Source organism: Taurulus bubalis, assembly GCF_910589615.1.
Source record: "Taurulus bubalis genome assembly, chromosome: 1".
Classification (NCBI taxonomy): Eukaryota; Metazoa; Chordata; class Actinopteri; order Perciformes; family Cottidae; genus Taurulus; species Taurulus bubalis.
In genome coordinates this window covers 20,897,348-20,913,342 of record NC_136589.1, presented here as the reverse complement: position 1 = coordinate 20,913,342, position 15,995 = coordinate 20,897,348, and the positions used below count along the sequence as shown (strand labels likewise).

Here is a 15,995-nt window from a genome sequence, read left to right as displayed (position 1 = left end):
ATATAATATGTATTCATAAGTATAATATTAATTTAAAATGAGATGCGTTTGATTTGTGTCATGTTAGAACTGAACTGTATCTGGTATTATACTTAATACGTGACATCCAATGACAACATGAAACTGATTCCGTGGGAAATGTGTCGACTGTATTTTGTGCGGTGCTTAACTTAACCCCTGGTAAGTCTTCAGAATACAGGGCAGCTACAATGGAGTATGTTAGTATCAAATAAACACACGGAGATCACTACTGCTATAATGGGGGTCTTTCTCTTTTCCCGATTTTGTGCCTCCTCGATTCCTTTCCTCGCCTCGTGTCTTTATTCGCGCCCACAGGAGACGTGAGTGCACTTGTTGTGGATATCCCCAAATGTCACAACATCAAACGCCCTGGTGTTTGGTTTCATAGCATCATCCGTAGCCGTACAGTTTGGTTAATTTCCTCGACTCCTCCAGGATCTGCGTCTGGATGACTTCCAGCACGACTAGAGTACCAGCAGCCGGTTTGCGGCCAAACACAGGACCTTCAACCAGGAGACCAGTGTTTGTGTCCCAGAGTTACTGGAGTGATTTTTGTGAAGGGGGTTCACTCTGTTTACGTAGTTATTTGAAGCCCAACCATGATGTTTTCAAACAACGGAATAGTTTTGTTATTAACAACTACACATTTTGTTTTTTTATCCAACTTGACAATACCTCTACTCTTTGTATTACAAATTCAGTTGAATGTGGTGTGGTTTAAGTTTTTATTAATTGTATAATAAGTGACAGAGAATACTCAACAAGAGTCCATGATCGCACCACAGATATTATGAAGTAATTTTTTGCAATTTATTAAGCAGACAATGAGAACATACGCAACAGCACCGTGTTCCAGGTTGAACACAGTTTCAGGTTTATTGTCCGAACAGAAAGATGCAGTACACGGGTCCCACGCACACACAGAGACAGCTAATCAGACAGGATACAAGCCTATCGGGACAGTTCAATTTGTGGAACTTACCACCAGCGAAATAAGGCATCAACACAGCGGGACATTTATCGTACAAACATGTTTGGTTTCAGATCCACTCACTCGCTTAAATTGTCACTTATTCTCCAGGATTTATATCCTTGTCAAACTGCCTGACCCCTCCTTTAGCTACACAGAGAATAAAACACAGAGGATTAGAATCCCAGTGAAACAGAATTGTTTTGTTTCTCAACCTACAAACAGGGGCATTTATAAAGTATTTGTAAAAACACTTTAGCAGTCCAATTAGATGCATACGGTTTGATTTAAATCCCCCTTGTAACTGTTCACTGCTCAACTACTCCCTCACTGTAAAATAAGTCACAGCAGAAACTAAAAACACAGATTTCCACTTCACTGGGCCTAAAAACACTAAACCAAACCTCAGCAATGTGTCTGAAATAACCAACGAGGAGAAAAAAAAAAGTACCATCATGTATTCTGTGAAGACTGAATGTCTGCGCCGTGTATGAAGACGTCATGTTGCTGCCCGTTCTTTACATCCAAGAAGTGAAGGCAACAAAATGATCCCGTGACCTTCCCACTGGTCAGCTAAGAGAGTAGGTTTGGGATGACAGTGAATACTTTAATGGTCTAACTGTCCATGGTTCTGCAAACATAGCTTCCCAACACACCCACATCCAACCTAACACACTGCTCTCCATGTTACAAAATACATTTATAAAAGAACAAGCCACAGATATTAGAGAGTACAGGCAACAGATCAAGACAACAACTACGAGCTTCTCCATCAGAGTTCACTTTTTCCGTCAACGAGTCGACCTATTCTCCTGTACACATTTCATACGAACAAAAGAGGACTAGCCCTGCTGATGGTGCAGCTGGGCTGGTAGCATGCGCTCGTACGGGTAGAATGGGAGTCAAAAGAGTGACCATGAGCTACAGTCATATGGGCTGTCCTTTGCTCCCTGTTACAGAGATTCAGTTCCAAACAGAAGAATTCCTGACAAAAAAAGATTGCAGCCATTCAAATGTTCACCATACTCTCATTTAATTTGAAAAAACGTGTTAAACAAAAAGTTACTTTACAATATTATCAAAAAAACTAACATAACAGGAAAAAATTTTTTGGCTGAAGCAATCTTAATAGTTTCATATTACTATGTAGCTGCAATTAGATATGCTTGCATTGCCCACTGTTGGTCCCAACTGTTTGTCAGTATGAAGACACATTTTCCCCTCGTGGTATTTTCAACAGGTGTGTTCTCACAGGCCCTACACACTCACAGTATGTCACACGGTGCCAGATGGCACTAATACAAACGACTGTCAGTTAGAGGGTTCCTATGGAAGCAAAGAAAATGCACTAATCATTTGAATCCCAACTGATTATTTCATTCAGAACATAAAAACTTTCTGTCTGAATTTATATGGTTTTAATTTCCCTCTTGAAAATATCAAACAGCTAATTTCACACGGATCAATTCCAAAAACATTTTAGGGTTTACAAATTCAGACAGAAGATTCAAATGCCCAATATTCTAAACAAATACAGATTCAGATCCAAGAGTTCCTGTAAAAGATGTACCTCCATTTGCTTGCATTAGATTTGTAAAACTCATGATGATATTTTGTATTTATTTAAACCTTCACGCTCCCAAGGATAATTAGCACAGCCTTGATCTGTTATGTGATCCAAGAAAGACAAGTTCCCAAGAAACTCTAAAAACAATTCTAGTTTGTAAAAATGCAAAACCTGAAATGACCTGAAAATATGAAAGAGGGAATCTAAACCACAGAAAGTCAGCTAGATGGCTCTCAGAGTGAAAATATTCCAGGGTTACCAACACAATGTAGTAGTATTCATCTCTGAGTACCACTTCACGGTAGGTACCGTTCTTTGCTTCCATACTGGTCAGATTCATGTTAAATGACCATGTACAGTTGACACGTCCATGTGGTACATGTCTACGGGCAGTTACTGTTGGCTAGTGTATTCTACTTTATATTATGCAGTTTTTGGAGCTGCAGTACCAGTTTGACAGAATGGTCCTACATTTCTGATGCTGTAAGAATCAGACTGAACAGACCTTGGTTTCCAGAATTGGAGAGAATCTACAAATACCATTAACAGCCTGTTGTCACTTCAGTCTACCTGCTGTACTGATCTGCTACCTTCTACTGAGAGAAAAATAGAAAGAGACAAGGAGAAAGATACAGAGAATATAAAACAACGTTGTTTTTCTTTTTACAAGAGTCTTTTTGAGGGTTAAACGACCCCTCTCATCTCCTGACACACATTCCTCTCTTCTTGTTTGTGTGTGTGCAGGTGTAGTCAAGTCCATATGTTAACTTCCTACTGGTATGTGTATGTATGTACGTATGTATGTATGCATGTATTCATGCATGCGTGTGCTTTAGTGCGTGTGTCTACTTGTGTTCTTTAGTAGGAGCAAAGTAGAGCTCCATGGGTTTGTTGACCTTCCAGTACTTTTCGCTGACCAGCTCAAGGGAGAAGGAACCGTTCAGAACCTGTGAACAGAGTTTAACAGTTGAAACATCCATGAGGGTTTCCCACTCGGACCCTGAAGACCTTTCTAATGAAGATCTATGTTGTGCTCAATTGTGCTAACATTCATCTGTAGGAGCAGAACTGTTCTTTCCAAATCTAGCTATCAAATGATGTAGATAAGCAAGCCAACTTAGAAAATACCTTTTGCAATCTGCTATCTCCAAGTTGAAATGTTTTCTTTAAAAAAAAAAAAGTTTACTGTCCGTTTGCTTATCCGTTTCAAGGTTATAAAGAGCAGCATGGCACCTTGTTTTTAGTTTGACCTCCAATATTTTACAATGCATTTAGAGTTCACTTCAGTGAAATGAGGCATGATGGCAAAGTCAAAGATCTTTCAAAAGGGCAAAGTACTACTTGGGGAAGACCGCATCTACAGTAGTAGAGGCTAGAACAAATAATGTCACTCATCATTATAGATGATCCTGTTCTGCACGTGTGCATACTCACAGTGAACTGGTTCCCAGCAGTAGGTATGTAGATGGTGTACTGCTTCTCTGACGCTGCCTCCACATTAACAGGACTGGCCTCCGCATTTCTTCTCAGCTCCTCCAGAGCCAGTCTGACAGCCAGGTATTTAGACAGGTGATCCACTGTCGCGTTACCAGACGTCTTGATGTAGCGAGGGACAAACTCCACACTGTAGACGCACACACACAAATTCAAACGTGTGTAAATGAGCAGGCAGGCACAGTTGATGAGTACATTGTAACCTTTTTGACTCCGATTGGATCAGCTGAAAAAAAAGAGAAGGTATTCTTTATTATGTCGTTGTTATTACTTATTTTTTATTTTTTTTCCCCCCAAAAATAATTTGAACGTCAGTGTGAACCATCTAAATGTTAGTCGTCTATAGTGGTTATTTACATAAAATGGACTTGAAATTGCCTTTCTAGTCTTCCAACCACTTCCATTTTAACACTTCATGTCATCATTCACACACTGATGGCAGGAGCTACCATGCAAGGTGCCAACCCACATTCCCAATGGCACCACTTTCAGGAGATATTTGGGTTCAGTGTTCTGGACCTCAACATGCTGGGGATTGAATTGCCCATTTCTTGATTGGAAGACAACCCACACTACCTCTGACCTTGGTAAAAGATAGTATTTTTAACGATACAAAAATCTTGGTTTTGGTAGTTTTTATTCTGTTTAGAGCTTGTGTTAGGAGCTTGTGCCATAAAAACATCTCCATAAACTGACCACTCAAAACTTCATTTTACAAGATAAAATTTGAACACATCATGATAACATTATAATTTAACTTTGCCCAATAATAATTTGTATTGAATAGAGCATGAACGCAATGTAATGCAACTCAAAAAAACATCTGTGAGTTAGCCGTTTGCTCCAGGGCTTCCAGTATTACTAACTTTCTTCCGGATTTAAAAACGGATTTGTTCACGATGTCAGGAAGGGGTGGGCCATTTCAGCACAGTCATCATAGACACGTTTGGCCGTGTTGTCTTTACCGTACGGCTTGTATGATTGTAGTGTCCACAAAGACCGCTTTTCTACTGCTATCCCTCAATAGATCACTTTCACAGTCTCTTTTTGCTGAGAGCCGTACCAGGAAGTCCTTGTCGGCACCCAGAGGATTTACCGTACAAAGAAATGGAGACACATTTGGTCTGTGGACATACATTGGATATTCTGCAGCCTACAAACTGTACAGTAAAAATAAAAGTACAAACTATACTGTACATTTTTTTGCCAAATACGCATTTGTTGTTTATATAAGTCAGTGCAACTGCAAAATGTTGCTACACCGTATACTGTAAAAGCTTATCTCAGCTTTCTGTTTCTTCAGAGATGTGTTTTATATGGGAGCTGTACGTGTGCGGCGCTACCTGTTGTGACCATCATCCTTCTCCATCAGGGTAGGGTGTGGCCTGAACACCAGTTCTATTTCACTGGCACCACCTTCAATCACAGAGTCCCCGCCCCCGTTCTCCGCAGCGTTATCCATGTCCAAACCGCTGTCATCACTAGTCTTGGTGCGCTTAATGCTCGGACCGGCCTCCTTGGAGAAAAGCACCTAATTTTTACGATGACATAACACACCAGGACCAGAGGGCGGGCTGTGGAACACAGTCTCCTCCCAGATTCATGTATGCTTATATTCACAAGTGTTGCATGCTTCCCTGCCAATCAAAGCAGTGTGTCTTACAATATTTCTTCATTATTACACTGCGCTGGGCTCACAAATTACAACCCAACAGTGTTTCTAAGGTTTAACGTAAAATGCATCAGTACGACATACACGACTGATAATGTGTGAAACACCATACGTAGTAATATACCTGGTTGCTGTGGACGGATGCGTTGCTACAGTGGGAGGAGTCTCCATTGTCCTCCGCTCCACTACCATTCTCCACTGTGTGTCTCTTACCACGCTGCAGTCTGACAGAAACAAAGGCAAACTCAATTTATTAGCGAGACAGCTTGAACGTTTGTATTTGCATTACTGGTGCGCGTTGAGATTACTGGTAACCTGGTCATCGCCTGTATCTTCAGCCCCTCCTCTATGCTGTGGGACAGGGCTTGCTGGTTGTTGTGTTTGCTGATGCGAGCCAGGACTCTTTCTTGATGGGCTTCGTACTCGTCACGGCTGGGATAAATCTTACCTGAAATGGGATAGATTCATATTAAACAAAATACTTGAATATTTTAGCGGAGGAGCTGGAAACGACGCATTGAAAATTCTGTAACACCGTCTGAGTCTACTACGTGGTGATAGAGAACACACTCTAATCATACGTCAATTGTCTCCTACGAAAACCAAAAAGCTTTGCAATTAACTATTGAGAAGGTCTTCACATTCTGCTGACCACATTTGAGATGGAAAATTCCAAATGGGTCACTAAAGAAACTTAATCCCAACCCTGGTGTGCATTTGGGGACGCTTTGGAGCCCGCTGACCACGCCTGAGTCAGATCAAGAAAGAACATTGTATTGAGCGTGTGCCAATTTTTCAAAACTTTTAGATTATCCCAAGCCCCTCAAAAACTCATGTGCGCCAGGGACCGTTAGTGCCTCGCCCTGTCAGTGATTCTGGCTTCAATGGTTTGACAGAATTTCCATGACATTCTTGTGGTTACTTACTAATCAGAGCATCAAAATTAGGGTCTGGACGCAGCGACCTCTTGGACACCAGCTTCTTACGACAGGTAGGACACTCTTTATTACTGGAAAGACAGGCAGACATTTCAAAATATTCAACAGTGCCAATGCAACAATGTGGACTATTATTAATGCAACACATTTGTTTACAGTAACAGCTGCACTATAATTTCTGTCTAGGTTTGTATGTTTAAATGAGCAGTGTTTAAAATGTAGTGGCATCTAGCAGTGAGGTGGCAAATTGAAACCAACTGAATCCCCCTATGCTCAATTTTCCCTTTCCAAGCGTGACAGAACTACGGTGGCCTTCAGCTATGCAGACAAATGGCTCATTCTAATGAAAACATGTTTCAGGTGATTATACACAAATGAAAACGCAGTTAGTCTCTCTCTCTCTCTCTCTCTCTCTCTCTCTCTCTCTCTCTCTCTCTCTCTCTCTCTCTCTCTCTCTCTCTCTCTCTCTCTCTCTCTCTCTCTCTCTCTCTCTCTCTCTCTCTCTCTCTCTCTCTCTCTCTCTCTCTCTCCATTTATTGACGGCGAAAATGACCGCCGTCGTACGTTGGGTACATAGGTTGTGTTAGGAAGCTAAACATGGAGGGATTTAGGACCCAGGGGAATGTAGTTATTTCATATCCCTTCATAGTAGTGACGCATGCATAACCGTAATGACTATTGGCACTCTTCGGCAGGCAGCAACAGTTAATGTTTACAGTAACAGCTGCGCGCACAGCGGTCTGAGCTACATACGACTCAGGGATAGAACTTGACTCATGGTTTGAAAGAAATTACATCGCTAAAATGCATGCTGGGTAAAGCCCGCTCACTCAGTCGCACGGGAAGAGACTTCTTCCTGCACAAGAAGAGTCTTCCTGTGTGACTGAGTGGGCGGGCTATACACAGCATGCGTTTTATGGAAATCTGAAACCGGTATACTGCACAGCCCTACCTCACTGATAGATTGCGGAACTACTAGTGTTGGGACTTCACCACGTGGTTAAAATAAAGACATGGGATCTATGTGTCATTTGACAAGATTTTTGCTTCTTAAACTTTAAGTGGATTTGATTTAGTTATTGAAAACAAATAAAAACAAAAGTGAGGTCAAATAGTCAAACCAATCCAGTGTTAATATTTGAATGGGCCCTGGGCCACCTCCTACTTGAAAAGTTGGGCCCCAAGGTCAAAAAGGTCTAAAAAGGACCTTAGATCTAGAGGATCTAAGGTCAACCCACCATAGTCTCAAAAGATCCACTGGGAAACACTGAGAATGCTTTTAATGTACAGTTGGGCATGCAAGTACTGATTTTGGACATATCCATTAAATCAGTGATTCTCAACTGGTGGGACCCGTTTTCAATGGGTCGCAGGTTTTGCCTGAAAAAAAAAAAAAAAAGCAAAAAAAAAAAAAATTCTCTCTTTTCTTTTTCATCCTGTGGTTTTATTTTGAAAGGACTTTTTTATGCAGCGGAGTGTCGTTATTTTGCCGGCTCTGGTTTCAACTGGTTTTGCACTTGTCCCTCCATGTTGTCAGCAGCGTGTGGTTGGGTCAAACCATCCTGATATGGGGGAGACTCTGGGTTTTTAGGATAATTTAATTAAACAGCATACTTATATATGTTGTATATATGAATCCTTTTGAATTCCACTTTTGTTTAATTTATTTTGAGTTAGTGGAAAAGCTGCTCCTTATGACAGCGACTTTTTCCATAGTAAAGTGTTTGTCATAGATTCGGTGAGTTCTCAGTTAAAGTTAGGTCATTTGAGTCTTTTTGAAACTACTTCTTAGTTGTTGGACTTTTTAGTTTGTGCATGAAAGCTGTTGAGTCTGTTTAAAAATAGCTGAAGATTCTGAATAGTTATGCATGTTGTAATACCTTGTGTCCTAAAGATGCAGTTTTTGTTTTTTAATTAAAATGCAGCTAATTGAGTGTAAAAGGGAATAGTTCCCTCTCTAGCATCGCCACCAGCTGCTCGTTTTGGTTATTAAAAACTTGTTTTTGTGTGAGCATACATATTCTGTACTATCTCAGGTTAAAAATGCAGCATCTTTTCATTAAATAAATTGGAGAAGTTGAGAATGTTCTTCGATTTGGGTCGCGGCTTGTTATTCAGGGGTGAAGGTGGGTCCTGGAGCCAGACCAGTTGAGAATCACTGCATTAAACAACAATGCTTTCTACTGCATGGTAAAACTTACCCTGATCTTAAAGCTGTGATGATACAATCAGCGCAGAAGCGGTGCAGACACTCTTTGGTTGTCATTGTGTTCTTTAACATGTCCAGACAGATAGGACACATAAGTTCGCTGTGCAGGGACCTAGGCGACACTGCTATTTCCAGTCCATCTGTTATAGCCTCCTGTGCCAGTATGAAACAGATCGAAATGAAGGTTAGTACACACAAAGATGCATCTATGTGGAATGGCCGAAGGTCTGTGGATGACTTCAGGTTACGGTCCTAAAAATCGTATAACCCTAGCAACTGAAGAGTCATCATTTTAGATATTGCACACCTCAATGTTCTATTTTCAGGAGCTATAGTTATCCAATCAACTCATAAGAATTGATTAGGGGTTGGAATGATTTTATTCAAAATCGATTCAGTACATAGGGGTGTTCCAATTTAAAGATCTACACCAGTCCACTGTGGACCAACACAGGCAGTGTGGCAAATTATGACATGAAAGCAGAGTAAAGTGTGATTACGATTAAAGAGCAGCGGTAGTGTTGCTTTTTATTGATCAAAATCATAAATGCATTTTCATATTCAAATGTAATTTTTCCCCATTCATACTCAAACTTAGTATATTAATTGAAAGTCCTAATGCGAGGGATTACTGTCCATCAGTATCTTAGTTCTTTGGTAAAACGAAAAACAATGTTAGATTTTTGGAAGTTGTGAATCAATTCAGAATCTTATATGTATCTCTTTTATTACATACATCTGTATACATTAATAGAACATACTATTCTTTCCATCCTAAAATACCTTCCTTAGTTATCCGTATTGCCAACATGATGTGTGATTGATAAAGGGTTGTCTAAAAAATGTGTGAATGAAGTGAAATACTATGAATTGTTACCTGTGGAGTTCTCTGTAGCTCATACAGACTCAGCTCCCAGGTCTTACTGAGTGGTTGAACCCCATTGGTCTGAACAGTCTGAGTCATCACTGCAACACTGAAACACGAAAGAAAAAAAATTAGACTTTCTTGTCAATCTAAGATGTAATGATTACCTTTTGTTTCAGACTAAGTTCAGGCACTTACAAGTGCGTACCTGCCGATAGAGAGTACATTAGTACTTAGTAATACCATTACAGTTACAACTTTGAAAACACGTTTAATTTTCATTGGATGTTTCTCACTTTAACAAATTAAATACACGGCATGATGCTGTTGCTGACATTGTATCTTTCAACAAGGTGTTTTCCTACAAACAGAGCATGGTCTTTCAGTAGGGCTGTAATAATTAACCCGTTAACAGTGCTATAAGTTCAAATTTAAATAAAAAAGCTGACCAAAACTCAGAGCTGTTGCTAACTTTGGGGCTGTGAGGCTAATTTTACATCATGGCCAAATGGTGGAATTACATAAATTGGAAAACAGACATTTGTATATATCAGTGGATATTCTTTTCTACGGTACATATCAAATAAACCTGTTTACGTGTATGCACTTGGCTTATTTGGCTCAATTGACAAGAGATTAACATCACATTGCCAGAGTGTGTATTAGTTACACACGAAGGACGGAAATTCTGAAGCACGAGTTTCACCCAGATAGTTTTGGCAGTTGCCGTTTGCTGTAACAGTGTATTTGCATGACAGTTGGATAAGTGTTGGATAAACTGCAAGCTGAATGTTAAATGGTTAAATCTGTGGATACCCTTAAATGTTTTTATTTACGATGGCGTCACCAGAATATGTCTATTAGCGGAAGGAAACAAAAGCGGACAGGAGGCGTGTCCTTCAGCCTGTTCAGGCAGACTCCCACTGCAGATTCAGACTGTACCAAATTAACTATTGCTTTAGACCAGGGGTTCAACTCAAATTCAGTGAGGTCCAGTTCGAGAGAATTTCCTCATGTAAAGGTCCAGAACATCACAATAATGTCAAATTTGCGCTCTGTGATTTCGTGCCATATGTATTGAAGTAGCCAACAGTTGTATTAACGTCTGTATGTAGTCAACAACTGACTGTCAAATCAAATATAGAAAGTTCAATTGAATAACATCTAAATAATATGTATTATTATCTTCGCTTATTTCAAGTAAAATAAAGGCTGGATTTAAAACAGAAAGCTTTTGAAAAATATGACTAAAATGTGAAAAAAAGTACTTAATTTTAGAAAAATTAATTTAACGGAATTGTCCTGTAGCTTTTAATTCAGTTTATTCGGGCATCAAGTGATGTCAATCAAAAGAGCCTAGATAGTATATTCTTGCATCTAAAAAGAGAAATGTGTGTTATGGGACTTTATCTGTGGTTATTAAACCACTTGTTTCAGCTCATTTCTCTCTGTTCACATCATTGTTGGGCATTTAATTCATGTCTTAGGGTTCTGATCATATTGGGCTCTTAGGTTTATTTTCTGTGCAGCGTATATCTGAATACGTGATCAAAGACAATAGAGATTTAAAGAATATGGTTAAAGTGATGGAGCTCTGCTACAATGAGAGTTCACATATGCATTTTGTCAGTCCGTTGTGCCTACCTTGTTTAAGGAGGCAAACGCTGCAGCCCAGTTCAATAATTATCAAGAATCAAGGTCTTTTGATGGAGGTTTGCAGAATCTTTTTTTTTTTATTTTTTTTTTTAACATTACAGACATTTCAGTTGTTTATTTTATTTATTATTGACAATAAGTCAGTATTTTATTGCCTTACTTGTTAAAGTTAGACTTATGCCGTGTTCACACCGGACGCGATGCGAATTTGCGGCGCCGCGTCCACCGCGGAAGTTTACTCGCGCGAGTAGAAAGAGGGTGTTCACACCAAACGCGAATTTGCGGCGCGACCAAAGGAGCGTGGCTTAGCTCTGTTGCTTGCCTCTGTGAGAGACAAGCGACGAAGCTTTCATTTCCGCTTTCGACCATGGAATAAATAACCACTAGTTCTGCTTTATACTTGTTGTGGAAGTCCCAAACATGTCGGAACATGAAACGCCCTCGTGTTCGGGTTCAAAACATCATCCGTAGCCGCACACAGCTCGGTGAATTTCACCGACTCCTCCAGGAACAGCGTCTCGCGTATCTCCGTAAAACGATACCGATTATGCCATCCACCATGGAAATAACCACCAGTTCTGCTTTATACTTTTTGTGTAAACTCCACATACGTCGGAACATCAAACTCCATGGTGTCTGGGTTCATAACATTATCCGTAGTCCCACAACAGCGCCTCAATGAAGCCGCTGTCAGCGCTGGTTCAGGCGGAGCAGCAGCAGTTTCATTCAGGAACGGGGAGACGGCGGTGGTGACGGGCGGAGCTTCTCAACGCTGATTCTCAACGCTGATTGGCTGCCGCAACTTTGCGTCACGCGATTTCTCCGCCAGAGTTGGGATAATTCAACTCACGCGAATTCGCGCCGTGTCCTTCGCTTTGTTCGCCCCAGGTCAAACGTTCTGTTCGCGCCGCCTCCAACGCGTCTATCTCGCCGCACATTCGCAAATTCGCGCCGCAGCGCGTCTGTGGATTGACTTAACATGTAAACTGGTCGCGCCGCAAATTCGCGTCGCGTCTGGTGTGAACACGGCATTATGGCCAATAAGTAAATACTTTTCGAAATGAATAAACGTACCAAACCGTGACCCAAAAACCGAGGTATGTAACGGTGAAGTTTGTGTACCGTTATACCCCTAAAGTATGAATACATGGGCACAGTATCACACTCTATACCTAATATTGGTATCAGTGCAGCCCTAATCACAAGTGGTGAATTGTGGTTTTAGCACTTCTACCAAGAAACATTGGATCATACTGCGCGAGTTTGTAAACAGATTTTTTTGTTTTTAAACCTGGGATCTATTTACAGAATTCGTCAAGACCTTTGTCCGTTTTCAGATTCTTCGATCATAATGGAGGCATGTGAGAAAACCAAAGTTTTCTTGAATAATTCAAGGTAACTGGGTGAGAAGGTCTAATAAAAAACGGTTACAAATGGCCATTCTATAGATGAAGTTTATTTCTTTTAAACATATGGGCAGGGGCGATAGAACCACAAACTCTTCAACGAATGCACATCCAGAGTTTAGCCGCCCTTGAGTAATTCTTAGTGCTGTCTTTTCCAGGTTTTAAGGGGGCCATTATATGGGCTGTGTTTGAAGGAAATGTTTCACAGGAATATAAAATAGATATCACAGAAGGATTTATAAACAGTTTAACTTCCAAGCACTAACTCTAAGCAGCTTATACTACTTCATTAAAGCTACCAATGCCCACCAAAGCAAATAATTAAATAAAAATACAATTATTTATTTCCTTATCATTCGAAGTGTGTTATTATGAAAATAAGCACTAAAGATGACTATAGCAATGACGTGTGGAGCAGCTAGATCATCTGTCCACCTCGTTGTTATACTGCTGGATTTTATGATCTGTCAGATGAGCATAAATAATAAAAATTCTATATATACTTTTAATTCAATTCACAGCTCAGCATAATGTGACAAGAATGCTCTGATGTCATATCTCTATCTATCTAACCTCCTATTCATTAACATGACAACGTGACATGAAATACAGCAAATTAGTGCTGAATACAAAATGATTTTCCTATTGATATCATTATTTGACAGCAGCAGCTGTTTGCACTTGTAAACATACAAACATCAGAGTAAAAACGTAATTAAGAAACGCAGTTAGAACAGAGCCTTACGAGGCCAATACAAACGCTACTCTGCCCTTCTGACATGAACAGCAGAAAGTTCAAATCACGCTTTTGATCATCATAAATAACTATAACTTATGAAAACTAAAAAAGGAACAGTTACAATTCTAGAGTCCCGCCGTGGTTTGAGGTTATTCTGGCTATGTGTCACGCTTGTGTCGCAGTTGCCGACAAGACTTTCACAAAGAATACACCCCAGTTTCCTTGCTTTGAGCTCCTCAAGAAGCCTCCTCTATCCTCAAGGTGCATCTCAGGGATTGGAAGATCCTCTATGGTGGCCGAGGGGGAACAATTTCCAGGTCCCAGAAGGAGAGAGGATGTGAGGAAGGCTTGAAAAGAACCCTCAATATGCTGCTGTACTTCCTTTTTGACTAAAACACAATAAATGCAAAATTTCATTAATAGGCTAAATGAAATGACTGAAATAAGCATACAGTTTCAGTCGGTTTAATTTCTCATCTAGGTTTGATTTTGAACTGTACACATTACAGTATCCTAAAAACTTATTTAGAGTAAACTATTGGTGAGAAACACAAACCTGCTTCAAGCAGGTCCTATTTTAGAGATGGATATTAGACATATTAACAGTGAAGACTCTCTTTATCATTGGCATTTGTGACCTGCACACAATCATTACTTTTTATCCATCTCTTTATCATTATTAAATTCACCCATTTTAATTCACTTATATAAAATGCATACATAAAATACTCAGTCCATTGCAACCGTCAATATTTCATAAAAACACATTTGTTTATAAATTGCGAAGAAAATGAAAAAAATACATCACTAGAGGAAATGTTCTTGCAGCCACAAACGTTTATAAGGGGGTTACTTTCCTATCTGGCAGGCAACTCAAAAGCATTGGGTCCCTGTTAAATGTATGGCTAATTTGGCTAAGGCATTGGATGACATTATACATGTTTTCTGTGTCTAACCCCAATAGGGTAGTTGCGCTGATTTCTAAAAGTAAAGAAATGCCAAGACACAGCAACAGGTGAAAGACATTAATAAACTGAGTTTACTTCTATTAAGGACATTTAATTCAAATATTATGCGTTTAGATCATTTACTGCAGCTTTAGACAACTCTAAGTGAAATTCCTGCAATTAAATAGTCCTTATTACCAAGGAAAGATCTTCTTGGTTTCCAATCGCATCTGCCTTGATACATGTAAATGCTCAATTCACTTTAATTGGCAATTCAAAAAATTGCGTGAATTCCTGACCAAAGTATATTCTCTAATCAACCAGGGGCAACTCTCAATGGGTGTTGGACCCGATGGGCTATACGTTACAGGTCTACATAATAGCCTTTAGAAAACACAAAAAGATGAGCCAAGAAACCAGAACGTCCCTCGTTAGAGTTAGATCTACCCTCAGATAGTTGTGTGGCCATGCTGCCCAATTTGACCGACCAGAGGTGAAAGTGGGGGTAGTCCATATCAAATACTGGTATGTAGGAAAACTGATGTAGCTTTCCATACATGCTGAAAATGTATTACAAAACGTGGACATGAACCTTATGACGTCTTAACTGCAACATGTCCATTCTATGTAACGTTAACGTGACCACAATCAGCAATGCATGTAAACAAACAAACCCAAATGTGGTAGAATAATGGACGCAAACATGCTCTCTGTGTTTGTTAGTAGAAACGTTCACGTTAACAGTTACTTTTGCTAGCTAGCACAAGACCAGATATATCTATTACTTAAACATTTTATTCGGTGCATCCTATTGATACTAGCTAATCAGTTGAAGTTAATAGACAGACCCCGCGCACAAATTCCATGTAAAATATATGGGGCACGGCTAAAGCTAAATAGCTATAATTGAAGCTAGCTATTCTTCGTAACGATGCCATTAGAGGCGCATAAGCTAAATACATAGGACATATGCAGTCGACCGAAGACAAAGACTGCACAGGCGTGCGAAACAGCTCAATTGTGTACATTTACATATTAAAAAGGTAGTGATATAAAACGCTTATTGTTGAAATATTACGAGGAAATCGTGAATGTAATTTGTCGCTGTGACAGAGGGAAAAACAACAACAGAGAAAGAGCCGACGCACCAATCTCCTTAGGTGAGCGAGGTTATGTGCTTGTTTCACCGCATTCGCCGCGTTTAGACAGATAACAACTTTAAAGCAAACGGGGATTCATACCAAATTACAGACATACAAACAACATAGTCTTAACTTGCTTAAAATGTGATTGTTTCTGTACTTACATTTTCAGTTGAGGGTACGAGTCGATCCAGTCAGCGCGTTTCGGCGAAGGCAATATGGCGGATGTATAAGAAGGAGTGCAGTCTGGGAAATTGAGGCGCTTTGACAGCGGGGCTCCAGGTTCCCGAATCAAGTAAGAATGGATGTGCACAACGGGCAACCGGTTTGTGCACAATCGCTTTTCTCCAACAGCCTTGCATCTGAAAA

The 15,995-nt window shown here is 40.0% G+C and overlaps 1 protein-coding gene across 1 annotated transcript; it reads right to left on the bottom strand.

Annotated features, from left to right (window-relative positions):
• Window positions 1-800: 800 nt before the first annotated feature.
• rnf2 (ring finger protein 2) lies at window positions 801-9,835 on the bottom strand (the record flags this gene model as incomplete). The annotated part of the gene is made up of 8 exons (XM_079225900.1): window positions 801-3,505; window positions 3,993-4,182; window positions 5,396-5,568; window positions 5,849-5,941; window positions 6,033-6,172; window positions 6,651-6,733; window positions 8,864-9,024; window positions 9,749-9,835. 8 exons carry the CDS (start codon window positions 9,833-9,835, stop codon window positions 3,404-3,406), a joined length of 1,029 nt encoding a protein of 342 aa, XP_079082026.1. The 3' UTR covers window positions 801-3,403.
• Window positions 9,836-15,995: the final 6,160 nt, after the last annotated feature.